Below are 27,253 nucleotides of genomic sequence, written 5' to 3'. Positions count from 1 at the left end.
TGACACTTCCTCCAGTTCTTCATGGTTCAGGAGTTCAACTCCACTCAGTCAAGCCTTCACAACCACGTATACCTTTCCCTCCTTTATCTTGGATTATAGGAGCCCTAATCAAACGTTGTGTATGAAGGTAGGAAGGAAATATGATGCATGTAATCCCAGCGTTAAAGCTCGAGCCAAGCTGATAAGCTGAGCAGCCCAGAACCTCTTCAGTTCATGTCAGGGCCTTTCTAATTCTCCAACCGCACAATTTAAGCCGACGGGTTCCAACACTAAACAGGAGCAATAAGGTGTACCAACGATCAGCTAATGTTCCGTCTCCACCAGCTGGATGACTCCATCTGATGTCAGTGTTGTATGAGGGACCGGTGTGTTAATGGTGTTGACTTTTTGTCCCTGTTTTCTTCACAGTAAAAAGAGACTCAAGCCTACAGGGCTGGAATAGTTCTCTGATTATCTCAATGACTGAATTGTGTTGTGTGCAGCAGGAACCTCCTAATAAAGATTTAAATGGTAATAAATAATGGAGAGTCTTGAATGTACATGTATGTGTAGACATTTAATCACAGCATTTACACCATGTCAGATTTCTGTCTCATTGGACTGAAGGCAAAGACTCCTCCCTCGCTCCCTTTGGTTGCTGGCACTGGAGTTTCCAAACACTTTTATTTGAGCTCCAGGTGCAGCTCACTGTCTGGGCGAGTGAGGACAAAAAAGAAAACAAAAAAACAACAACACAGGAAAAATGTAAAATCGATGACTGTGAAAAGACGCTTTTATTCCTGATTTAACGCGGCTCTCTGAATCGTATTAACTCGATACTTCAAACTGAATTGTGAATTGTTTTTCTTTTTTTTTAAACAACAATCTACCCATTTTGAGGGAGCCTGGTTTGATTAAATACAGCAAAAAAGACAAAAAGCCACTTGTCTCTCACAACTTGTTTCAAGAAAGTCAGCTCTTTTTCTCAAGAAGTGATATTTGCTGCAGCTTTTTGAATCTTTCTGGCAGAACAGTGTACATCGTCTCATCTCTCTCTGCACGTTAGAGAAGAGGAGGAGACGCAGTTAAGCTACAAAGTGCTTTTATGGGAATGAACAGTGGGTTGTTCCCCCTCTGGGACAGAGACTGTTTCAGTCTTTTTCACTCGTCCTTTCCAGCCCACCTTGTCCCTATGTGAGTCTATCATGTATTATTCACCGCTAACCTTCCTCCCACTGCTACCTGCACCGGATAGCAGGTCGGCGGATGAAGGTGACTGAAAGTGTGTGTGTGTGTGTGTGTGTGGAGCCATAGGTCAGTGCTTTGAAGTAGTAGCCTCTCTGCAGACGGACTCGTGGGGCTTGGAGGGTGAAGGTCAGGGCTGGGTCTCTTCCTTGTGTCATCATCACGCTGCTCCTTTATAACCTGCACAAGGTGATCCAAATGTCAGAGCACACGGAAACCACCGACAAAAACCAATATCAATCTGTGTCCAACTTGCCAAACTTTGATTTGAGTCTCTCATTCTCTTTGCATCCCACTGTTTCTTTACGAGTGCCAGCATGAGCAAACAGCTGAAAGTTTCACATGAGCACTGTGAGCTCAGACACTTTGGTCGCCTCCAAGCTGTGTGTGGGTGGAGAGCTGGGTTTGACTTCATTTAGTTTGTAAAGCTGGAGGAGGATGGAGGAGAAACAGATGACCTTGTAGTTTGATCAAAATTAGAGTTATAATGTTTATTCTGCTTATTTCTTTGTGATTAAGTTACAAGTACTGAGCCAAGAACTGATGAGTATTTGTTTTATCGATGATGGAAATCTCAAAGCTTGGTTAACATGTCTTTGACTACACCATGAACTGATTGGATATTCTTGGTTAAAAAAAAAATCACTTTGATCCCCTGAAAAACAAAATAGAGCTCCACGGTTACCGACCAGTTGGCTCTGGTCCCTGAGTAAATTTCCTCATTCAAATTCTCCATCGACATTTAACAAACTCCTAATATCAAAAGATTGAAGACTGCAACCTCGACAACCAGCTCCCCCAATAGACATGGCTGGAGTACATTGAAACACACATCATTTTCATCTGGAGTCAAGGAACTCCCCATCCCACAGTCCATTGTGAACGATATTGTTTCTTCTAATATATCACAATGGTAACAGCAAGCTCAACCAATCAGAGACATCGCTGTCACACTCTATAATCGTTGGAAGTGTAGTTCTTTGCCCGATCTCGTTCTTAAAACGAGGTTGATAGCGTACAAACTACAGGAGCATGTAACGTTGTTTCACAGTCAGGTAGCTCATGGATGGTTATTGGACAGTATGGCTAATAATCAAATTTGATTTTTACTTCCTGCTCCACGCTGTTGAGCCCTATTCATAACTGAATCATGACATCACTGCCAGTGTTGGGAAAGCTTCATGTAAAAGGTAGCGAGCTAAGATATGAGTTACTCCCTCAGGACTACATTAAAGGAAACTTTATTTCACTGAACATGTGTTTTGCTTACTGTGATTGACACGCATCACATCATTACTGTACACTGATCCTACATGAGTAGCACCCTGTAGTAGAAATGTATTTTAAATGATGTATTTGAAAAACACGACACTACCAGTCATAGTTCTTAGCAGTGTTGTGTTAAAAGGCGGGCTATATTTTCTGGTTTTGCACAGGTACGGAGGAGGGGCATAAAGCCAGATAATAATAATAATAATAATAATAATAATAATAACAATAATAATAATAATAATAATAATACATTTTATTTGTAAGTGCTTTTACAAGAGCTCAAAGGCACTTTACATGTAAAAAGATAAGATAACAACATATTTAGATCTACAGTAATTGCTAGTTTTTTGTGTGTCATTGTGTAAGCTTGAATAGGGTTTTATTTTCCTTGCAATATTAACAGGCATGCTGGGAAATGTAGGAGGCTAAGTAGTGTTCACACAAACAGTTTTGTGTTACTTCCTCCAGACTCTCCTGACACGCTTTGTTCCCTTTAACGCCACGGCACACACGTCGGACGCCTGTCGTGAAAATGATAGCCTCTCACTGATGCCTTGTATTCTACGTTAGATCACTGTGTGGAAATTACAGTGATCGGCTGTGATGAACGCCAGCTGAAAACTCCTTTCTCCTGTGGGTGTTCTAGTGCGCGGAAATGCTAAAAGAAAAACCAAAAAAAACCCTCCCTTCTCTCATTTATCCTCCTCTCTGCCCTTCTCCCTCCCACTCTCCGGGGACTAGCAGCAGGGCAGGAAGTCCTTTTTTACCAAGCTAAATGCTTTAATTAAGCCCTCAGACCACTTGGGAAGAGACAAGAGATAATGCCAACAGCCTCATTAAAGCTCGCTGCATATGCACTCTGCTCCACCATTAGCATGTGAGCACTATACTGGCCACCCAACTCATCTGATTTCTTGTCATCCAACAGATAAATGCATGCTTTTTTGTGGTCCTTGTACAGCCTTGTAATAGTTTAAAATAAAAGCTTTAAAAAGTAGCCAGCTGGAGTGTCAGTGTTGATAAACCATACTTGGATGATGTCAGATTTACTTGATAGAAACTTCATGTTTTGGGTCGTCTGGGTTTGTGTGACTGATATTTATGTATTTCAGGTCACAGAAAACCTCAAAGGTCTTCCATCATAATTTCTGTTTGAAAAGGCAATCTCAGGCTTGTCGCGCTTGAACGTACAGAAGTCAGTCCAATGACAGCTCTGCCAAGTGGAGTTTGCACTTGAGTGTTGCGTCAGTGTTGCAAGCTTCCGAGATTTTTGAGAGGAAATGTTTAAAGCGTCACAATCTTTGTTCTACACACTTTAATAGATAGGGAAAAACAGATCTTTAAAACCCTCCAGTGGTTCAATTTACACCTTCACTGCAGTGATTAAGAAGTGTGCTCCCCCCCTAAAGACTCCAGGAGCCAGACATGTTTATTATCACCATCTTATTATGAATGCTTGGCTCCAGATTGCTTTTCAATCTATTACTACAGAACTTGGCTCTCTTTACAGTTAGACCAATTGACTGTCCTTGGATGGATCCCAAAAACTATTGATGAACTTAAGTGCTGTGTTTTTCTTGCACGTGCATAAGCTCATTTAGAATCAGTTTGAATAACAACAAGCCAGATTTTTTTATTGACAAAGACAGCCAAAACATATGGCTGATTGTTGCAGTTGGACTTAATAAAGACTGACACTATGTCACTGAATCAATGAAAAAAGGCAAATAAAAACAACAAGAAGAAAACCCGTCTGAATCACATACAGGCAGCACCCTTGGGTGTCCATAAAGGAATCCAATGCAGAAGTCAAAAGACTGCTGTTCATCAGTTGTCCACTCGAGGCTGGCTGCAAAAAGAATTCCCATTAGGTCCCATATTGAAATTAGCCTTTCTAAAACAACATACTGTATAATGTTTGCGTAGCGGTTTGAGGCCCGAACCTCTCCCTCTTTACCTGATGCTAGATCGATCCTAGGTTTGGTTGAGATAGTGTTTCCAACATAGCATTTGTCATTGTCTGCTTTAAGGCGACTATTCAAAAACCAATGTGTTACATCACTGAGACTACGTCCATGTTTGACATAGTCTGTAGTCACAAATGGAGTTTTTGTCCCAAGGTAAATAGAGCGTCTTTTTAAACTTAGTTTTCCAATTTCTTTTGACTGGACTTTATTGTCCAGGCACAGCAATGTATTTATTTATTGATAGAGTACCATCAATCATATGAAACAAATTAGAGTGCTTTAGAAACAAAGACATTTATAACATGCCAGTCAAAGATGTGATGATGAGAACAAAAAAAAGTAAAATGTTGCATAGAAAGAGAGAATATGACGTTAATCAAAAGAAAATATATCAAGAAAAAAGTGGGGAAATATCCTCAATTTGTGCAATTTATTATATAATGACAATGATTTATTTTGAATATCAATTAATGAATTCAAGTGTGAGTTTTAATGCACAGGTTTTTTCCAACCTTTGATGGGATATGTCGCTCGGCTTTATTTGTGTGTTTCACTTTTCTTGTTCTTGTCTTTTTCCATCCACGTGCTGTAATGAGGTAGTTTGATTAATCCTTGTTTTGTCTGTATTGTTTGTGTTGTTCTTTGTCTGCCCAGATGTCAGAGTGCCTCCTGCAGGGAGTGTTGCTGCTCCTCTCCGCTCTTTAGCTTTGTTAGCACGCCTGGTGAAGGTCAGTCAATGATAATCATTTCTAACACTGTTGTTGTGTTGTTTCCCTCAGGACTGGCCAGGGCCAAGTCAGTCCCCAGCCATACCTACTCCAATGAGGTGGTGACCCTGTGGTACCGGCCTCCTGATGTCCTGCTGGGATCCACAGACTACTCTACCTGCCTGGACATGTGGTGGGTACTCCTCACCCCTGACCCTGAGATCCCCCTTATTCACATCACACCTGCTGTAGTTTCTGCTTGATTTATTCAGGTGGTTCAGTTAAGATCCAAATCAGTTTTTTTTTCTTCCTTCAGGGAAAATGGTAAATAAATCAGAAGGAAGACAAAAAGCTATTAAAACCCACCTATCTGTAGCTAATCCTGACCTGAGGGTGTGTTCTCTGCAGTGTGTTAGGTTGTATCTTTGAATCTCTGTTGTGGATCTCAGTTTCTTCCATATACTTTTCTCTCCTTGGTCACCCTTCAACTCGTGGATTATTCCTCCCCCACTCAGTGTGGGTCTGGAGAGGTTCAAATATCACACTTTTATTACATGTGCACTTATTATAGATACAGACGGAGCCTCTAGGACTGACAAGGCATGGTTTGGAAAATAAATGGAAACTTAGGCAAACATTTAACTTTGGGAGTAATACTTTAGTATTAGTGAAATATTATATTAAATCTTCTGCAAATAAGCTCAGTTTATATTTGTCTTAATCTACCTTTACACCACTTGTTTATTTTGACTGCCTTATCTTTTAGCTAGCGGTTCAATAGCTATTAAAGGTTCAATAGCCAGCCACTTTAGGCGCTATCTTAAACCTGTGGGAAACGATGCACAGCTTTATGTGTATATTACAAAGTGCTTCATTACAAACTACAGACAGAAAAGGCAAACATGCAAATTAACAAACACATATAAATATTAAAATTACATGCATTACACATATCAACGCACATTCAAACACACACAGCATGGCGTCAGTAGGAGAACACTGATCAATATGGAGGAGTTTTTAGCAGCCATTTTTAAAAGATGACAGCTTCGACAGACCTGATGTTCAGAGTGTACGAGCTGCCACTTCAAAAGCTCCATCACCTCTCCATTTGAAATGTGAGTGAGGAAGAGATAAAACGCCGTGATCAGATGATGGGAGAAGGGCAGCCGTTGGAATGAGGGTTCAGTAAGTCCACTATATACGGCAGTCCCAGGACTTACAGGGCCCTGTGAAGAAAAAACTATTTTAAACTGTATTCTGCTGGTGAAAGGAGGCAGGAATAAAAGACTAACGATGGGTATTACCTCGCTGCTGCATTTGGGACCAATTGAAGAATGCTTTGGAGGCGTGTAGTGCCAGTGAAGCGGTCGCTACAGTAATCAGAGTGATGATCAAAGGCAGCCGATAGGTCTAATAAAACCAAATGGAGAATTCTCCATTATCTGCAAGAACCAGAATGTCGTTTTTACCTTATTTGGGCTGATCTGTGTGACCCTAGACATGTAAAAAACCTAACACAAAGGTTTTACTTAACACCCACGTTATGTGCCAATGTTGGGCGTGTTCTCAATGCAATTGGGTTTTGTATTTTAAACCATGCATCATCGGTAGTATTTTATAAGGACTCTAGTTTTGTATCTACCTGACAATCCTTTCAGTTAAAGTCAAGCTGACTGCTAACCAGCATGCTAGTCAAATAGCTAGATTCTCGCTTTTATAAGTTAAAATAGAAAGTTTCTGTAGTCTGCCTTCACTACAGAGATCTAACTCTCCCATTATTAAAACGCTCAGTTGTTGCCTCCTCTGTATTTGTCGTCTTTGTCCGAGAATACAATGTCAATCCCTTAGCATGAAGAGTTTATGTACAAGCTAGCAGTGGATCTCTTTGATGAGTAATGTTTAGTCTGATACCAGCTTTTGTGATATTGCTTCCATGTTGCTGTTTTCTACTTGATGCATTGAAGCTGATAACTTACTGATCATGTTAAAAATGAACTCCACAATGTAACGCCTGCACACACAGAACTGGCTATGATTGAGGACAGCAAAAAACAGTAATGAAAACATGAGGACCAGACAACTAGAAGACAAAAAAGAAAAAAAAACAAAAAACACAAATATTAGTCAGCAGTATATCTAACCTTTTACATTCTATTAACTCTGCTGTTGCAATTCCTTGAACTGGACATGAAGCAGTGAGTGTTTCCTTGTGAGGATGAATGTGTTCACCTCTCTGGGCTAGACATTCTGTCTTTTTCCACTTCCTTTTTTTTTTTTTTTTTACCTTTTACCAGCAAAACTGGTTTTGGGCTCTTAGTCAAGCCTTGGTGACCCTTCTGTCTGCTCAGGCGGTCAGCAGAGACGTCCCATGGACCCCAGCTGCAATCTTCAACATCCAATTAAAGAGCAGCTGGGGGCTTAGGGCTCTGAGAGGCAGGGGGATATTGTGCCTGTTTCAAGGGTATTTTCAGGTGTGCAAATCCACAGGGTGGTTCTCCATTCCTCCAAGAACCACTATCACTCTGTGACACACACACACACACACACACACACACCGCTGGTCACTAAGAGAGCAGTCATCCATGGAAAAGCATCTCTTGCAGGACCAAAAGGTCTAACAGATCTGTCTTCCTGCTAAGAGAAGCATCCATCAGAGCAGCCTACAGGTTACAGGCTGCCATCTGTGAGGAGGGAGGACGTGATGGAAGGAAGGAGAGGAACTACTCTATTTTTACTCTCCTTAGCACGTCACCTAGCTGCGGCTCTTCACACACGTCTGTCAGTCAGTCGACACAGGAATCACTCAAGTGTGATCCTCCACGGATGAATGCACAGGTTCAGTCACAATAGGCTGCACCGCAACAGATACCTGCAGCTTTCATGGTCAGGCTGCTGGAGCTATTTGTTTCATATCTTCAAAATACATGAAAAGATGAAAGCCGAAATGTGCTGGTCTTTTTCTCCGTGTTCACTGTTTCCTTTTATCGGTTTATCAGATTTCACCTTCACTTATCTTCTCCACAGTTTTTCTTTCTTTTATTTTTTAAACAGTAAATTTAACTGTACTCCTCGGCCTGTGTGTGAAACGCCAGCAGAGACATTAGTCAGGACAGCAAGACGCCTCAGACATTCACGCCGAGCTAGAATAAAACAAGTGCACAGAAATGATCGAATCTGTGAATAAAGACTTTTGTTCATTTCTTTTGGAGGGACAGGAGGTCACGTTCAAGACAGAGCGGGCCACCCCTCCAAATGACTGCCAAGAGTGCCATTTAAGCACATTTAACAGTCCCCAAAGATCTGTTCATCACACACAATTCTCACAAGGACATGTAACCTGCTTCACTGAAATGTAATACTGGCTCAATATTTAAGCTGAACACTTTTGTCTTCTTTAAAACACATTGAATGTGCATGCGTACAGCGCTGCGATATAATACAGTATATTGATCCGTTAAATCAGATCTAACATTCAACTAGCATTGATTAACATTTTCACAGTGATTTTCATGATACATTTAAATACCAAATATATCTTATTTGTTAACAGTTGGTACACAAGCCTCTCATTGGTTGTCTGAATTTGTGTATGAACTTTGTGAATCCTTTACCGCTCCACACAGTTGTTGTGTCATCTTGTCACTTCAACACAGCCACTGTCCCCGCTGCCTTTTTCTAATACCTGCAACATATTCCTTCAGATCATTACATATGTTTGCACATTGCTTGACCTTTATCTGCAGACAGTGGGACATGTCAGATAGATTGCTCTTTCTATCTCTTCCCGTCCGTCACCGTCGTCGTCTTATCGCGGCTGCATCAGTACGAGGAAAGATTTGAAAAGAACACACCGGGAGGGCTGAATATCTTCAAAAAAGGGGGATTCTTTATTTGAATAAAAGCCCCACATATTCTGGGTCAGTTTCAACCACAGGTGTCAGGTGAGTCATAAAGTCGAGGTCTCGGAGGATGCGTATGACTCAGCATCTGTGCTTTACACTGATTTGTTTTGTAGTTTGAAGTCTACCAATGCACACGTTGTGTGACTGCAGCAGGCTGTGCTCTCAGCCAGGTTCAGTAACTGTCTGTGAGCCAACCAGCCTGTATTTATTGCTGCTAATTTACTATGTGCTAAACGTTCAGGAGTGCAGCTGGCCCAGTCACTGACTGATTAGCTGAGATCATACAGTCCCAGCAGCTCTCACCCTGTCTAATTACAATAACAGCAGTGTTAAAAACACATAGCTTCAGACACCTTCCCATGTGTAGTCTGAGCCTGAAATGCTTTTGAGAAATAGGAACAGAAGTCGAAAGCAGAACATTAAATAAACATCATCACTGAGAACATAAATCACTGGATCATTATGGAATAAAAAATCAAATTCTGAGTTACAATATATTTATGTGACTCCACATTTTTTGTGGTTTTTGAAAAAGATAAAGGATGAATGTTAAACATTTTACACAAAAACAGCATAATTGAAGAATATTAGATTCACAATACTGAGCTCATGATACGATTCTCTCATGATGTGTTTGAAGAGAATCTGGAGGTGACTGAAGCTTCTCATCGTGCTGCTGATTAAATGCTGCATCATGTTGGCCGTGCTGTTTGTGAAGTTCTCTGTCTTGTTGTAATATTTGACACAGTTTTTGTCTTTCATTTTCTGTCTTGGGAATCTAAAATGCTTCCACTGCCATGATAACATCTGCTTATTACAACCAGCCTCCTCTGCTCTACAGCTGCTGACGCTTCACCTTACTACTTACATTCATTTATCACAGAAACAATTTGAACCTTGACACCTTTGAATCTATTTTTAACCGACTCACGATTAATCTTTACATCCCAAGTCATGGACTAGAAAAAAGAAGAATAACAGCCTCCTCACTGTTTATTTGGACGTCATGTAAGCGTTTTTAGATCACGCTTATTCTGTGTGAATTTACCTCCCATGTGAAGCTACAGGACACAGGCAGTCGCAGCTCGAGCAAAGTCTTGTTTCGCCCTCTTGCGGGGCTGGAGGTATGTCTTTGAAGGAGAGCAGAGGCTTCAGAATACACGACAGCTTTATGAAAAGGTCATAAATAAGTCAGGGACTGAAGCAGGTTTTACTTTGAAGGCGAGATTGTGAGGTAACCTGGTGCTGTTTTTAACAGTTAGCCTGTTTAACAGTGGAGGTTTGATTTAAGACATTTCATTTCTGTTAAAGAACAATTTATATTTTATTTTTATTTAGTCAGTCATAGTTCTTTAAAGAAGTAAATGGGGGTCGTCAAAATGAGTATATGGCAGGTCAGAGTCTGAACAAGCCAGAAATCTGACAAACAAACGTGCCTCTCTGGATCTGACCTTTTAGAGGAAAGTGTTGATCATTCAAGGTTGGTCTTCTTTCACACACACACACACACACACACACACACACACACACACACACACACACACACACTCCTCAGCTAACAGGGCTGTAGAAATATGTGTGCTGAGGTTACAGCAGGGTCACAGGGATGGATGATTCAGGGTTTTATTCACAGCAGGCTTCGGGAATGTTAAAGTGGACGGAAAGAAGAAATCCTGAGGAAGGATCTTCTCCCCACACGATCCTTCCACTGCCACACTTTTGACTGAGAGCACCGAGGCAGAAAGTGAATCTGTCAGGAAACAAGAACCCTTTGACAAATGAGCTCTGGCAACACACACCAACCAGTCACCCAAGTCACCCAACACACACACACACACACACACACACACACACATTTTCTGTCCGTGTAAATGTATTACTTCTGTTAGATTTCTTTACTTTTACTGATCAAATAACAAGTGTGAGCTGTATTAAACTATCATCACACATTGTTAAATCTCAATTGCATTGTTCAGATACTCTGATGATTTGACAATAACTTTGCGTACTCCGTTAATTCAGTCTTACCCAGTGAAAGGACTCAGTTGACCTTGAAATGAACGTGTGACTGTGATGATTTGAACACCTTGTCTCGCCTTGTTCTCTCTTCTAGGGGAGTGGGCTGCATTTTTATTGAGATGATTCAAGGAGTGGCTGCCTTTCCTGGGATGAAGGACATCCAGGATCAGCTGGAGAGGATATTCCTGGTGAGTTGCTAACGCTGCAGAGTCACTGTGTATGTACGAGGAGGTGTTTGGTTTAACCTTCTGCCCGAGGTCTTCACTGGAGCCGCTGCAGCTTCGTTTTTCTTCTTCTGATTGTTTGATGCCACAACGTACAGAGTCAAAGACAACAGCCAAACAATTGCACATTTATCTTGGGAAATGCTTATTATTGAAAGAGGCCTACGATGGTGATTGAAAAAGTGGTTGTAATTTTGAGTGTTTGAAGCTGGCATACCAAGAATCCAAACAAAACAAGGATTGATTTTCACTTGACTCAAATGTCCATCACAAAGAAAGTGCTAAAGGTTACTGTCCTCTTCTTGAAGGTTACTTCTCTTATATAAACACAGAAACCAGACAGTAAATCTGACACTTGATGTCTGACACTTATAATGGGAAGAGCACAAAGGATCAAATGGACAGGTTAAGATTACAATGGAAACTTCTGTTACACTCGATACAGTGAAACTGCCACTCATCAGAGACTGATGGACCGTCGCTGTGGAAAGGAACCACACTCTCGGTACAGAGCCTGGCCAAGCCGGACCTCTAACACGTCGTCAAACTGGACACTGGTCAGCCTGAAGTAGCTGGAAGGAACAATAAAATCCCTCCAGACAGGTCCTGGATAAGTTAGGAAGGTCATGGAGGCGTGTGAACAGATATCTTGTCATACTTCTCTTTTACCTGTATACCTATCTGTTTGTCTTTTATTTGAATATGGTCATAGACATTGACAGATTTGGACATCAGTAATTTCCCTACAGGAGACAGTTCTCAGATTAAATAACACAACAGTCATATATGTTGTTTTAATAAATAAAAGTTGGCTCATTTGACCAATTCTTCCTTTGGTTTAATCAATGACGAAATGAAACATTTACCAATGTTTGTCATTCATTAAGTCCTTTTCTTCCATGTGAAACTAAAGGTGCTCTGCAGTGTATCTCCTAAACACTGTTTAACATAGATGGACACAGTTTAGTGCTTTTAATGGCATCTAACTTGTTTCATTTATTGGGATAATGTGATTTCCGTCACTTGAAAAATAATATTCAGTGATAAAATCAAGAAGCATTGACAAACATCTCTCATGCGTGGCTGTTGATTGTGCTGCCAGCTGACGTGTTTATTACACTGACAGCAGTAGATGAAGATTGTTCAGCCTCTTATCTGGTTCAGAAGTAGTTTAGCATCCGTCCCCAGTTTACAGCAGACTACACGACCATGTCAACGCAGGGTCCACCTCTTTGACATGAGATTCACTCTGCCAGACATTGTAGTGTTTCATGTTGTTCACTCACACTATGGCACTACAGCAACGACACATTTATATGCTGCTTGTTACAGAAAAAAAGTCATTTGAATTTCCACTAAAGGGAGGCTGAAACATTACAGTATTTGTCATGAGTAGGGCTTGATAGGCTCGTATTGACACTGATCAGGCACAACATTATGAACACTGACTAATGAAGTGAACAATAGTGATACATTACATTACAATGGCTCTTGTCAGAAGATGGACTATATAGCAGGAGAAATGGGAGAATGTAAAGATACGAGTGACTTTGACAAGGACCAAATAGTGATTGCTAGATGCTCATGTTAGAGCATCTACAAAACTGCAGCTCTTGTGGGGGGGGGGTTTCCGGTCTGCAGTGGTCAGTGTCTACCAAGAATAGTCCTGAGAATACGGTTTAACCACCGACAGGGTCGTGGGCGGACAAGGCTCGTTGATGCATGTTGGCAGCGTGTACACATAGTTATTGTGTATTTCATAATTTACACAATAACTATGGTGGCATTGTGAGTCATGGTAGTCTACGTTTTCAGGTTTAAGGAAAGCTTGGATAGAACATCTTCCTCAGACTCTCCGAGGATTACCTGATTAGAGTTCAGTAGTCAAAGGTTAACGACATTGTGACTGCACATGCATCCCATTCTTGTGAATTCAGTATCCTAGCAACCCTAGGCACTAACGTGATTACATCTAGTTAGTTTCCATCAGCTAATGGACAGTCTCCTGTAGATGTATCCCCTGCCTTCTTTTGGTTGTGCTGTTGTGAGGAAGGTCTCCTGACCTGCTTCTCTAATGTAGATGATTGTAGTGAAAGCTCTGTTGATTAGTATAGACCTACTTTTGCTGTGGTTATGTTTCGAGGTCAACATATTCTTTCTGATCATAATAATGAATATATGAATGTCTACATTGTAGATCACTGTCAATGTGTGGTAGAAAAAGATTCAAACCAGAACCACATGGCAGTAATTCAGACTTGTGAAGAGCAGTCATTGGAAGCTGTGACATTTCTTAAATGTAACTGAGAGCTTGATCAGTCCTGTCGCTCCGTTGCCTTCAATTGTCCCCAAGCAGACTTTCTGAGTTCACAATAAACCTGCAGTACTGTATATTAGCCAAATCTCATTGAATATCACAGCAGTGCTGACCAGGTGTTTCTTTCTGCGGCCAGGACAGCACACCATGCCACAAAGCAGCTTCAGCTCTCCATGCTTCCAGGAACATTACAGTCACATCAGCAGAGTGCTTTTAAATGAGATCAAACACGAGATGTTCTGCATAAATGCAAAGCTGAAAATATGTAAAAACCTCCTGATACACAAGTGCAAGCTCTACCTGGTTCATCACTTGACAGTTGAACAACAGCCAAGTAGCTCTAAGTAATGTCAAAGCTGTGTGTATCTCTGCATTGGATGCAGGATGGCATCAATATTTTAGAGTGAGATCTCATGAATCCTTTAATCACCTGATCTGGCCCCCACCCCCCAGATAATTCCATCCCCAATCTCTTAATTGAAGCAGAGTGTAGCAGGGCAGACATAATGGATTTATATTCATAGGCTGGAAGGCCTTGAATAATTAATGTAGAAATTTGCAGAGATGAGAGTGTGAGAGGGTTTGGCCAAGGAAAAGTCAAGTATATAGAGACAAAGCCCGCTCCTCTGGGCTGAAGGCTAAAGATTCACATCTGAGAGTGGATGGATTTTGGATGAAGGGATGAGGATGGGTGGAAGAAGCCCTGCAGGCACTGGGTCTCAAACAAAGCGTGAAACCTTACAGGAGCAGAGGTAGATGAAGAAAAACGCTTCTTATTGATTGCCTTTTACGCCAGAAGGGGAAAGTGGGACTTCCTGTGATCCCTTCTCTCCTCTCAGACACAAAGACACACCACGATAGGATGGAGGGGCCAAACGGTGAGATGGCCACAGGCCAGACTGACAATGAGGCTCAGCTGCACGCTGATCCCCAACCAGACGCTTTCCAGTCAGGTCAGAAATCGTTTAGTTTTATATTTCTCTCTGGTGCGTTCAAGGAGGTTTGCTGTGGAACTAATTAAAAGCAAGTGTCAACATACATGTCAGCCAGTGTAGACAAACCTGGAAGAGCTGGAAGACAGTACGTGATTACAAATGAAGCTGTAGATCAATTCAGTGTGTAATAATTCAAAGTGACAGGTCTGAGGAGGTCGATTTGTCAAACTTGTGCCCACTGGGCTTTGCTGGTTAAAGGGCCTCATAGCCACTTCAGAGTATAACAAGGCGTACTGGTGACTTCAATTCTACTTTTCACCCAAAATGATATATGCTAGTTTCATCTCGCATTCATTTATCGGCAGCCCACCCTTCTCCAGGATTTTGGCACATGGCAGAGGTCTGTGCAGAGGTGAGCCATATCTAAATGGTAATGCTCCAACTTCTGCACCAGCTCCTTTAGGACCAGTCTGTGATGCCAAGGGTTAACATGCCCTGATCCCAGCATTTGCCTGCCACCTGCTTTATGAAGCCCAGCCTGCTTGCTTATCCCTGCAGGTGTTTGGTGGCCAAAACGGAACTGAAAGTTAACTTTTCATAAACATCAACTTTGACTTTTTTTTGACTGTTTTTCAATGTTGATCAATTCAAATGTGCCTTTTGTTTACAACAAAACACTTTAAATATATTCCATCCTCAAGGAAATACTGACATGCAAAATGTCTTATAACCATAGCAAATGCCTTTGCTATTTTTCATCCAAAGCACATTCTCTGTGTGGTGGTAGTCTGTATCCAGCTGTCAGCTCGAGGCAGACGAGACGTGAATATGGAAATGTGGATATTTCTGCTTTACAGAGGCAGTGCGTAATCACAATACTAGCCCACCTGTCACGGAGAGCCGGATGTTGACATTTTCATCCCTTCTGCTTGCTCTGCGTCTCTGTGTCTGTGCTGTTGGGCTGTCAGATGGGTCAGAGTTTGGATTCACAGCCTCTGCGGCTCATGTGAAGGGCACCATCAATGAATTATGCGGAGTCAGAAGCATCTTAAAGGGCATGATGTTTGGAGAGAGGAAGAGAAAGGTCAGCTTCCGTCACTGTTTGAGAGGCACCCCTGCAGGATTTGAGCCGTCACATTCAACACAATGTCTGCAGAGTGTCACAAGGTGGCGTGGAGTTTGTCTTCGCTCGGCCCGACTCACAGAAGGACTGCGAGGCTTTTGCACCAGCTGAACCTTTGCAAATGAGTCAAAAAGACACCATCGAATTCACAGAACACACTCAAAGGGTTAATGTGCTGAAGAACAAAAGTCTCTCTGTGTGATGGCGCTCTTTGTGCCTCGGTTAAATGAGCCGTCATGCAGTCATTTGGGTAAAAAAAAGTGCCCCTTTCCTTTATGCAAATCAGCTTCATTGCAAACGGCATCCACAAACACCGTCGCTAATCCCCACACACAGTTAGAAAAAAATCACCTCCACTTTGACATTACCGTTATTATTATGATAATCAGGGGTTAAACAGTCTGCAGCTCAGTAGCTTGACACTTCATCCTGATGTTTGGAGCCTGTGTGGAGCCGTTCTGCATGATAAGGAAGCGAGGGTTGTTTTTCTTCGAGATTTGCCATCTTTGCTCCCTCGAGAACGGAAGCCTTGTTTTTCACGGAGAAAACTCGTATCACGTGTTTTTTTTTTTTTTAAAGGAAGAATGTGCAGCATTATACACATATATACAGCAGAAATGAAGTGTGACCTCTGTGAATGTTTCTCTGAGTCATGACTTTCTACAAAGAGTGAGAATAGGAGTCCCGCCAGCCTGTTGTCTGAGCCGTGTTTCCATCATCTTTAGTCCACGAATCAGAAACGGAGAATAACACAGAATGCTTATTTGTATGTCAAGTCCTGGTAAGTGTGTTTAGATCAGATGCCATTCTACAGTATGTGTGATATAAAGCTACAAGCTAACTAAAGAGTGCTAGCAGAAACCCAACCATGTGACAGGCAATTGCTGCTCGATGAAAGGACAGTTTAGTCCGCCTCTTGCACTTAATGGTGCTTAATTATGGTGCGTTCTCCTTTGTGCGGACGTGATTGGAGAGGAGGCGGAGGTGTCACCAAACAGCAGTTTGTTTTGGTTTAATGCTGGTGCTCAAGGGTCGCACGACGTCGACCAAAAAAAGTCTTTCTTTAAAGACTGGTCTCTCTATCACATTGAGTAAGTTTCCATTCCCTTCCCCGTCAGACACAAAACTAACTGCACTCCTTGGGTTTGCACCTGAATGCCATCGCTGCTGTTTGCTTCGTGAGTTGAGAGAATTATTCTGGACAAAGAGGAGCTCTTGCACGGGCTGCTGTTGGGTGCAGGATGCTTGTGTTGGGAGGGTGAGATTGCGTGGGCCTGTAGGTAGTAGCAGATAGTCACAAGCTTTGCAGTGTGTATTACTTATGACAGAACTGTTGACTCAGCACGTTAAGTGCACGGTAAGCTGACTGAGTGTGGCGACAGTACAGGGAAGAAATCTGTCGGGGCCAGAAAGACGAGAGTCGGTGAATCAATATCCTGATGGATACAAACCCATTTCCCCCAAACACCCTACACGTCAAAGTGCAAAGAACTCAACGTCAGGGAAAAAAACCTCAATCTTCCCAAACCTTTAGTCCTCGCTAATGAAGACATCAACAATTTAACACAGAATCAGGCTCCTGAGGAAAATAGGTTGTAAATAAATCCTGAAATGGATTTTCTGTTCTCTCCTTGACTGTTAACTAAATATTTTTTAGGAGGCAATTTCCTTCTAATATCCTACCTCTAACGGTGTCACAGTGTAAAGGCTTCCTTCCTGGGCTTATCACCCTTCCCTCAGATCTGCTTGGCACACCGAGGTGTAAATGAACTTCTTTTTGATTTATTCGACGTGTCTTCCTCAGACGCATCCTGGTGTCTTAAGCAGTGAGATAGCTGCATTAATCCACAGGCTGAGAGTCTCGCCCGTGTTGATCTTTATGGAGGTGTTAGCAGAGCCTTGTGTGTGTATCTCTGACTCGCACGCTTCCCTTCACTGTCTGTGTGAATTAAAGCAGTGGTGGGTGAGGGCCGGCTCAGGCGTGCTGGTTAACTAGCTGTCACCACACAGAAGATTACGTCCAGTGGGAGACGTGTATGAATATGGACAGGTCTATCTGCAGGAAATGGCCTGTCAGGAAGAGGTGGGTGTCTTTGTGTTTCTGAAAGACAACAAGCTGCCTCATTTTATTAGTGTGACTAAAATAACTTTTTAAATAGGATGACGTCTGCCAGGCGTAAATAATATGATAGCTCGTGTTTTCTGTACACAAGATTTAATATACACACCAACACATGTGGTCCTGATAATCTGATTACGGGCATCATTTAGGCGAGGGTATTAAAAAATGTTAGTGCAGCTTATGTGGCCGTTTAATTTCTGTTCTCAGGCTGCAGAGGCGGATTCACAGCGTAAGATGCTGCCTCCACAGTACAGTGTGGTAGCTGAAGCTTCCTTGGAGCTTCCTCACCCTAACCCAAGACGTATTCTCCTCGTGATTACTGAAAGAATCTGACGATTTTAGCAGCGTTTGTTTCGATCCATGTTGGCATGTTTCCGTGCAGCAGAATTCTGACAGGGTTCATAACAGCAGCAGCAGACGGGTCCGAGGGGATAGTACAAGTAGCCACTTTCCCTCTGCAGAGACGCCGTTTATTCAGAGTGTATTCCTGCTATGAAGAGTAAGCCAGTGCACAAGCGAGCTGCTCTTCCCTCAGGAGAGAGCGAGAGGCTGCTGGGGGATAAATGATGCCATTTCAGTGACAGCCGCTGTGTCAGTGACATGAGCATCCATCTGCTGAAGCGCAGACAGGATAGACAGGGCTTACCGAACACATTCCACTCCGTCGCAGTGGGAGACAGCTGATCCACTTGGCTCTGGTTCTGATCTGTTTGACCCCTGCCTGGAGGTGACCCCAATCTGCTTGGCCGTGAGTGGGTTTGGACAGCAGCGAGGGGCGGGACTGGGATTCCCAAAGCAGAGAAGGAGCCGAGGGCTGGGGTCACAGAGTAGAGGTAGGAATGTGGATGAAGCTGAAGCTGAGGTCTGCACCAGGACTTAAGCTTGGATTAAAGGATTGATCTCTGAGAGAACAATTTCACTTACAAACCTGCACCTCCACGAAGGTGCTTTGGTTCATTTGGAAGGAGTTAATAGCAGTATGAAGCTATTAAAACACATCTTTGTCAAAGCTATAGAAATACATGCAGTCATTCATACTTACACTGCCAACCCGGCTGCAATCACAAGTTAAATAAATGATTTTAAATAGCTCAACTCAGCCTGTGAAAACATAGAATCTCTTGTTCTGAAGAGGACGTGTGAAAATAATTTGTGTAGGACGGGACCTGTCTTCTGTATCCGATTTTTCTGTTCAAGACAAAATCTATTCAATTTGTTTATTTTTTATTTCATTGTATTTTTTTATGTTTTTACTCCAGCAACACAACCAAACTCCTGTATGAGACTCATAGACTGTATACAAAGGTGGACAGAGTAAAAACCGCTTGGAAGTAGAGCCCAGATATGTAGAGCTCCCTTCTGCTGATTGGCTGCATTTTAGGTCATAAACCCCGCCTCCGCCGTGTGAACACAAACGCAGATCAAACCATAAAGTTAAATAATTAGTTGTCAAACCCAGATTCCGTCCTGATGTTTAGTTACAACCACAATCATTTCTGCTGTTCATTGTTCTGAGTACTTCAGTTTGAATTAGTGGTTTGGTGTAAAAAGAGCTGGATGTGACATCAGTGACGTCATCCTGCATTCTTTCAGCAGCCATGTTACATGAAGAAAGGTGAAAGACGAAAACTAAACGTTCCATCATGACAAGAATCTGTCCTGCTCTTTAAGCTTTACGTTAAATAATGCCGATGGAAGTGTTTAACCTTGTAATATACAGTCAATGATCAGATCAAGACACATTTTAGCTCCCTTAAAAGACCCCTTTTACTCACAGTTTCAAGTCCCTTGATATTGAACGATGGACATGTAGAGTGAAACAGCTTTAGCAGCTCAGGTCCTCGCTCCTGAAGACTCACTTAAAAAGAAAAAGAAAAAAAAAGATTTGGGTTTGTTTTGTGGATTTGACTTCAGAGGATTATTTACCTCTCTGTAAATATCTCCAAAAAAGGAACCATGAAAAACTCATGAGCTATAAATATGATGAGCTTCTACAAACAAGGTGCAGCTGCTCATTTCACAGCCCCGCCTGATGTTCCTCTCTAGACGAGCATCAAGGAAACAGACGTTCAACATGAACCGCCTTACCGACTCATTTCTCTATTTTTTCCAGTGCATTTGTATCTCTCTGTAAAAAACAAAAAAAAACAAACGTGTGAATGATGTTTTGTGGAGGATTATTATGAGTCCATTTGCAAAGTTAACAGCATGCCATGCAGTTGCTTCTGCGTTGCTCTGTGTTTACAGACAGAGATAGTTCAAGAAGTCTTCTCCATGAACTCTCAGCTAATCACTTTTATTCCTAACTTAAAATGATGCGATGGTGGTTCCTTTCCTTCCTCCTACATTTAAACGTACACCGTGCATACTGGCTCCACACTAACAAGCAGCATCAGCAGTTCTAATAAATGTGGAATTGAAGAAAGGACAAAGAGAAAAAGAGGGAGAGATGAGAAAACAGCAAATTAATACTGAGTAGTATATTAATCGTAATTAGTATTAATAGCATTATTTTATTCTATTGTATTTTTTCTTCCTTAATTTAATAATGTAAACATACACGGAGTTGGTTTCACTTTTTTGATGCTGTTTATATTTGCTGTTCCCTGTTTTTGAGCTGCTGTAAAACAAACATTTCCCCTGTTGGGGATCAATAGTTTGTCCTTATTTAAATCCTGAAGCCCTGTGTGAGTGTTGCCATATTTGCACTCAGCCATAGCAGCAGCTCCAAATGAGTATTCAGGCAGGTGAAGTACGTGGAACTCTGTGTTATCCATGAAAACACTGGTCAGACTTTGATAAGGGCTGTTGGTGGTACGAAATTAGACAGTGGCCACCGCCTCCAATGTTTGAACGCAGGAAAAGCCCTGACTAATGATTTGATTAGTTGACTGTTTGGCTGCAGCTCTAAATCAGTTACAAATCTGAAATGTGACATCTGAGAGATATATACGTATTTATATATGTGTAACTTGGCAAAGGTGATTTAAGATGCAGTATGGGAACAACAGACATCTTAGTACTTTCCAGATAACAAGGAGTGATGCAACATTTGTAATACATGGAAACCGTCAGAAAAGAGACAGTTTGAAAATTGTCTATCCAAGTAAATGATTAGATTAGTTAATTAATTTTTTTTTTTTTTTTCGTTATTGTGTTTATTAATCTCGAAATAGCTCTGCAATGTCGACTGACACCTCTCCAACAGCGTAACAGTCCATACCAGGACTAGACCCAAGTCCTTTCAGAATAAAGCCCCGCCTACCAAATATGGCCCGTTTGGCTGTGGAAACACAAACAGGATCAGGCTTTACCAAACCAAACCGTACCAAACTGTACTGATCTGCACCGGACCGCTTAGTGGACCGCTTCGGGTTTAAGCTCCTGCCGTAGTAAGTGGTGTGCTATGAATCTGGGATGGGTCTTTGCTACAACATTAAATCCATTATGTATTGAAGTATCAACAATTTTCACAACCTTAGTTATATCACACATGGCATATTTTTTTGTCATTTTGGGAGGCCAGCCGTGATGTCAGCTGTCTTTTTCACTGTGTGATGAGTCTGTCTCTGTATCTCTCTAATCTCTTCATTCTCTCTGACAACATACGTATAATTGGGGGGGGGGGGGTTGTGTGTAAAGGTCAGATGTTGTGTTTGTGTCTGGCTGGCTGGGTGGTCTGTAAGTGAGCCGGTGGGGTCAGCACTCTGCACGCAGAGCTCAGGGTCATGACCGCTAACCTCGCAAGAATTCCTCCGTGACACAACTCTCTCTGTCTCTCGACACACACTCACAGTCCATACGCTCACATACGTTGAGACGGAGACAGACCCCCTCCCTGACGGATGGCCGAGTCCTCCCTTTTCAACACGCTGTTTCACATCTTCATTACTCTGTGAGTTTGGGTTTCACAGTGCCAGCTCAGGGGTTTTCCCATGTCGGATACAGAGAGGGGAGAAAAAGAAACAGCGTTAAAATCGTTAGTTCAAGTTCAACATGACCTTTCTTCACATAGAACGATTTATGACTTTGTTTCTCCTGTGGAGGAACTTTTTCTGCAACTTCATGTCTGCCGTAAAAAAAAAAAAAATCCCAAAAACTTTGGTGGTTATGTCATGAAAAGGATCGATGCATTGAAGATATAGTAGAAAGTCATGTGCAACTTGTGCAGAATGGTTCCTTGAGCGTCTGTCGGAGACACAGAGGACGAGGACATGACTTGGTTTTATAGATAATGACTTCTCTGAAGTGTAAGTATGAGCCTCTCTGATGACTGCTGTCAGTGTGCAGTGATGTTTCAGCTCTTTTCCTGTAACCCCCAGCTGTAGACTTTCCCCCCGCTGATGTCCTCATAAAGACTTTGACATTCACACCCGGCCCCCGAACCCCTCCCTTCCACCCCTTTCTACTTCAAAGGCTGCTGAACATTTCCATCAATAATGCAGGCAGATTTCGGCTCGGTGGAGCAGATTGAGATCCACTTGCGTGCCCCCTCATTCCCCCATGTCACCCCCGTAACACTCCCCAAAACCTTTCCTCCTCATTCATAACTCATCTGTCTGCAGAGGACTCACTTTGTCCTGTCATGATCCTGCTCGTTCAGGCTGAGAGATCCGACCCTGAGAGTGCAGCAGACAGGCAGACAACTCTTCGAACCTGTGACAAACTCTCCAACCAGTCTGGGTTCACCTCCATGCACGGTTATTTCCAACCTGAAAGCAGATTTGCTCTTGACAATCATCCTTTGACCTCTTTTCACAGTCCGGGCATGTTGATGGTAGTGTAGGCAGGTATTCAGAGAAAGAGAGGGAAGGTGCACAAACACAAAGAGAGAGAGGCTGCAGCCGGTCCCTCATGAGGTGACAGTAATGACCACTGAGCCAAGGTGCCACACAGAGAAGCCATTCACAATGTGCTTTGGTTCTTTGGCTTTAAATGACTGCTCAGGCCGGGTCTCTTTATGAGCCACTGAAGAAAATAAACAACATGGATTGATCTGATTTACTGTGTGTAATGCCTGCAAGGGCTGCTGAAGGGTCGGTGTCAGGTGAAGGGAATTTCAACCCCCCCCCCCCCCCTTACAGAAATAAAAACCTGTGCAATATTTTTGACATTTTATTATATAAGGGTAATCCCTTGAGGTGTATCATCTTGTTTTTAAAGGGGTATTATATTCTCAAAAATAAACCATATTGCAAAGGTAACAAAAACAGAAGGCAATAAGAACCTTGTTTTACTTTTCAAAATGATCCATATGTTCACAATCTTCTCACACGTCAAGAGCAGTGAGCTCTGCATCTGACATAACGGCTGGTCAGTGAATACATCTCTTTATTGGTATGGTATGTCATCTGGAGACACTTTACAAAGAGCTTGGTAAGAGACCTTACTCTTTTGGAAGAGCCAACATGAATCCATGATGAGCACCAAGCGATGTTTAGCTAAGTGATAGTCTTTGGAGCACAAGTCTCACCTGTAGCAGGAAGTACTGTCAGTGTTTGCAATTACATAAAGACTCTATGAAAGGAAGCTTTTTATCATTCATGATTTTTGTAGAATACAAATATTGTAAACTCGGGCTTAAACAAATAAACCAGAGGAGGTCAATTATCTAAAGACTTTCTTTACTAACACATTTAACCCCTGTGTTGTCTTTCGCCTGCTTTAAAGCTTCTGTGTGGAACTTTAAGGTTGTGTCGATTTTGGCGCCCCCTGTGGTCAAAGTGTGACAGGAGATTTACATAAAGCTCAAGTTCATTACATAAATGGACTTGAGCTTGTAAAGCGATTTTACACTGCAGGTCACATTCACACACTGATGGCAGACACTGTGATGTAGTAATCAGAAGTAACTAATCCTGATCATTTCCATTCATACACATTCATACACTGCCGTAGAAGCAGCTTTGCATTAAGTGTCTTATTGGGTAATGATCAATCTTCTCTCCAGTCATCGTGTTTAAAATAAATATCGGTGTCTGTATTGATAGTCAATGTGTTTCATTACCAGCTGAGACCTCCTCACAGCAGCTTTAAGTGAAATGTTAAAGTGGAATCAAAACCTGAGGTAAACTGAAAACATTTATACTTCAAATGAAAAAAAAAGATCGAGCTGAGTCCGCAAAGTCAACTTTCTTTGTTCTGGCTGTCTTATTCAAGTCTCACAGTGTTTGGCCTCGTGGTGTTTTACTGCCCTCTAGTGGATGCGATTTGGTATTACTTCAACTATGGGTGACATTGGTGTCGGGCCATCATCAGACAAACAAGCTTCTGACCTTTCACTGGTTTCCAGTTAATATTATGATGTCATGTTAGTTTGACCACATCGTCTGAGATTTGTTCATGTGGTCCAGATCCTGTCTTAGAAACATCCTGCTTGACTCCTGTAACCTTTGCTTTTATCATCCCTTTTCTTCGTGTCTCTGCCATGCCATCAGGTTTGAATGTTCCTCCGTGATATCATGACACATTTGAATGCATTTCAGTCCCACACACAGTAGAAGTCTTACAGTTCCCTTTTGCAGCAACTCTGCTGTAGGAGATTGCTGCAGTCCAGAGACAACCGAGCAATCTGGAAACTATTATGCTGCTTACGCTGTGATGGATCATGTGGAAGGCATGTCCGCTGCTCTGGGTTCTGTCATCATAAACGCAGGCTGCGAGCACGAGAACTCGGCCAGTGTTTCCACAACAGATTCACATATCATGACTATTGCTCAAGTACTTAAAAGCCTTTGCTGAGGAAGTTTCTGACTGCAGAGTGTCACTGTTCAGAACAACACAAGGACTGTATATTATCAATCACACCTCATGTTTCATGTAACTTAGCTGACAGATTGTTCATGACTAAGATTGAAGACTTAAAATCCATTACAGATGGAGTGGGGTATAGTCAAGAAAACAAAGGTTACTACATCTCCATTATGCCCTCAAGTCATTGAAAGACTTGATTGTGAGCATGTGATTATTTAACATAGATGTAGTTTTATAACCTGCTAGCGTGTTAAAACCCATCAAGTGTCTGTTCATGAAGGCAGGCTCAGTTAAAGACAGGAAACCTCATCATTTCCTCTGTAGCCATCCTGGAGAACAGAGTTAGCATGGATGCTTGTCTTGTTTTTAAAGTTTTAAATGAGCTTGCACTCCACCAACATTCAATGATTCGAAGGAGAAAAGGGCCAACAGCAGGATGAAGACCAGAGACTGTAATGTGTGTGGGGGGTGGGGGTGGGGGTGGGGGGGTGCCTGCACCTGCACATATCAGAGTCTGTGACTACTTCAACTTTAAAAGAAACTCAAAGAGTGGTTAAAACACAAACCGGTCGTGTTCCTGGAGGCTTCTGGCTCCTCCTGCACTTTAAGCAGATCATTGTATGTGGGTCTGATTTCTATTCACAGACTGAGTCCTTTTTGTGTGTCAACATCTTTGTGTTTTTTTCTGTGCTTTCCTGTTGACTGTCCTATTGCTTGAATTGATGACTTTCTCCTTTCTCTTCTTGTTGTGTTTTTCAGGTGATTGGCACACCGTCTGAGGACACCTGGCCTGGTGTTAACTCTCTGCCTCACTTCAAACCAGGTGAGACCCTCCATGCTGTAAAGTCTTCATCACTCTGTGACTGCAAAGCCTTCTTCAATCCCAGACCTTCATAAAGAACTTAGTGTGACAACATTTTATAAAGAAACTGAAACAAATAGTGTATGATGAAGAACAAGCGTTACCCTACACTCTACTCTATGTGATGAAAGAGGAGGCACGGATTATAACATGTTATATAATATTAGCATGAAGTCATCAAAATAGTTAATGTGTTTGCAAGTATTAGCACGAGGATTATTTTAATGAACAACAAATATATATATGTGTGAGTGTGTGTGTATATATATATGTATATATTTGTATATGTATATATGTGTGTGTATATATATGTACACACACACACACACACATATATTATGGGCAGTGACATGCAAAAAAGGTGACACATACATGGGCCTCGCCCACTAATCACTCGGCTACCAGCCCCAACAAAGTTACTCATGACCATCAGTATGATTTCCAAAATGAGGCAGAGCTTAATTTACTTCATTCATGCAGCTGCAGCAGCAGCAGCAGCAGCAGCAGCAGGCGTGGGGTGGCGGCTCTGCCAGGGCAGCCGTGCCCTCTGGGAGCTCATTAGGGCTTTTTAGAGAGAACACGAATAGAGGGACTACAGATTAGTGTTAGCTTATGGAGGGAAGAGGAGCTGGAGTGGAGAAGAGGGGACAGGCAAAGATGGACATAAAGAGGGTTAGAGTGATGGTGCGGGGCAATGAGGCATCTCAAAGCTACAAGACCCGTCCTCCTATCTCCAGTGGCCAATTAGAGCCCCACTGGGGTGACCGTCATGGTCACATGCACACACAACTCATACAAATGTGATCTCTCATCCTGTGACCGTGGCTACAGTTGGCTCTTGTCTGCCTCACACACACACACACACACACACACACACACACACACACACACACACACACACTGTTGAACATCTGTGCTGCTGTCTGAGCCACAGACACACACACACACACACACACACACACACACTCTCTCAGGGTAGCTTTGCCTGAGTCCAGCCTTCGAGCGCTGCATCTGTTCACATGAAGTCTACAGATCTGATGTTATTAGAGCTGCACTTTCACTGGAAGAGTGCGATGTCACCGGAGAGGTTACAGCTAAACTAAACTAGTAGACTCTTGAGCGCATCACATTAAAGTAAAGTGTATAAGAATAGTATTTACTGAATGATATATAAAACATAGGGCATCTGTGGACGATAGCAATATATCCAGCCTCAACTTACAAATCACTCTGCAGGATATTTCTTTACCCCCAGTGTCTTAAGAGGCATTAGCTAACTAATTAGCTTACCGTCTTAGCATGAGCTAATTTCCATCTGTTGACCCTGGGCAGATGATGGCAACATTTAATTTCCTGCTCATTTAAAGTATACAGATGTAGATTTTGTAAGGGACATTTTATTTCATAACTTATTTCTGGGTTGACACTAAACAGTGTTTGAAAATGTTCTCCCATGACTGTTAGGCAGCAACACACGTCATGATGCATTCTTCATTCAAATGCAGTGATTTTTGTTTTTACTTCCAACTTATGTTTTATTTCTATTGAATGGTTAAGTGAGCTCAAGGAAAGAAAGGATCCTCACCTGCTTCATTAACAAAGTTGTAAGTAAGACAGAAAGTATTTAGATAGCAGAGATATCCGCCTGAGGAATTCATCGGATGAAAATCACTTTCTTTATGTTTCAAAAACGTGTCCTTAAATAACCACAGCTTGCCCAAATCCTTTTATTCCAGCGTCTGCAGCTAACAGCAGAGGGCAGTGTTGCATCAGTCTAGAAAACTCCTCTGAGCGAACTACTCAACACACAGCCTGTGTCACTC

General features: G+C 42.2%; 1 protein-coding gene across 7 annotated transcripts in view; it reads left to right on the top strand.

Moving 5' to 3' along the window:
• The window catches only part of cdk14 (cyclin dependent kinase 14), a 185,014-nt gene that overhangs the window by 94,528 nt on the left and 63,233 nt on the right, over positions 1-27,253 (top strand). For all 7 annotated transcript variants that reach the window (XM_079343514.1, XM_079343515.1, XM_079343516.1 and 4 more), the window contains 3 exons: positions 5,243-5,363; positions 11,189-11,282; positions 25,328-25,391. In XM_079343514.1, coding sequence (XP_079199640.1) covers positions 5,243-5,363; positions 11,189-11,282; positions 25,328-25,391 — 279 coding nt within the window. The remainder of the gene's footprint in view (positions 1-5,242; positions 5,364-11,188; positions 11,283-25,327; positions 25,392-27,253) is intronic.

This window comes from Symphodus melops, assembly GCF_947650265.1.
Source record: "Symphodus melops genome assembly, chromosome: 5".
NCBI lineage: Eukaryota > Metazoa > Chordata > Actinopteri > Labriformes > Labridae > Symphodus > Symphodus melops.
Note: the sequence above shows the minus strand (reverse complement) of the source record. Positions and strands in the feature narration are given on the sequence as shown.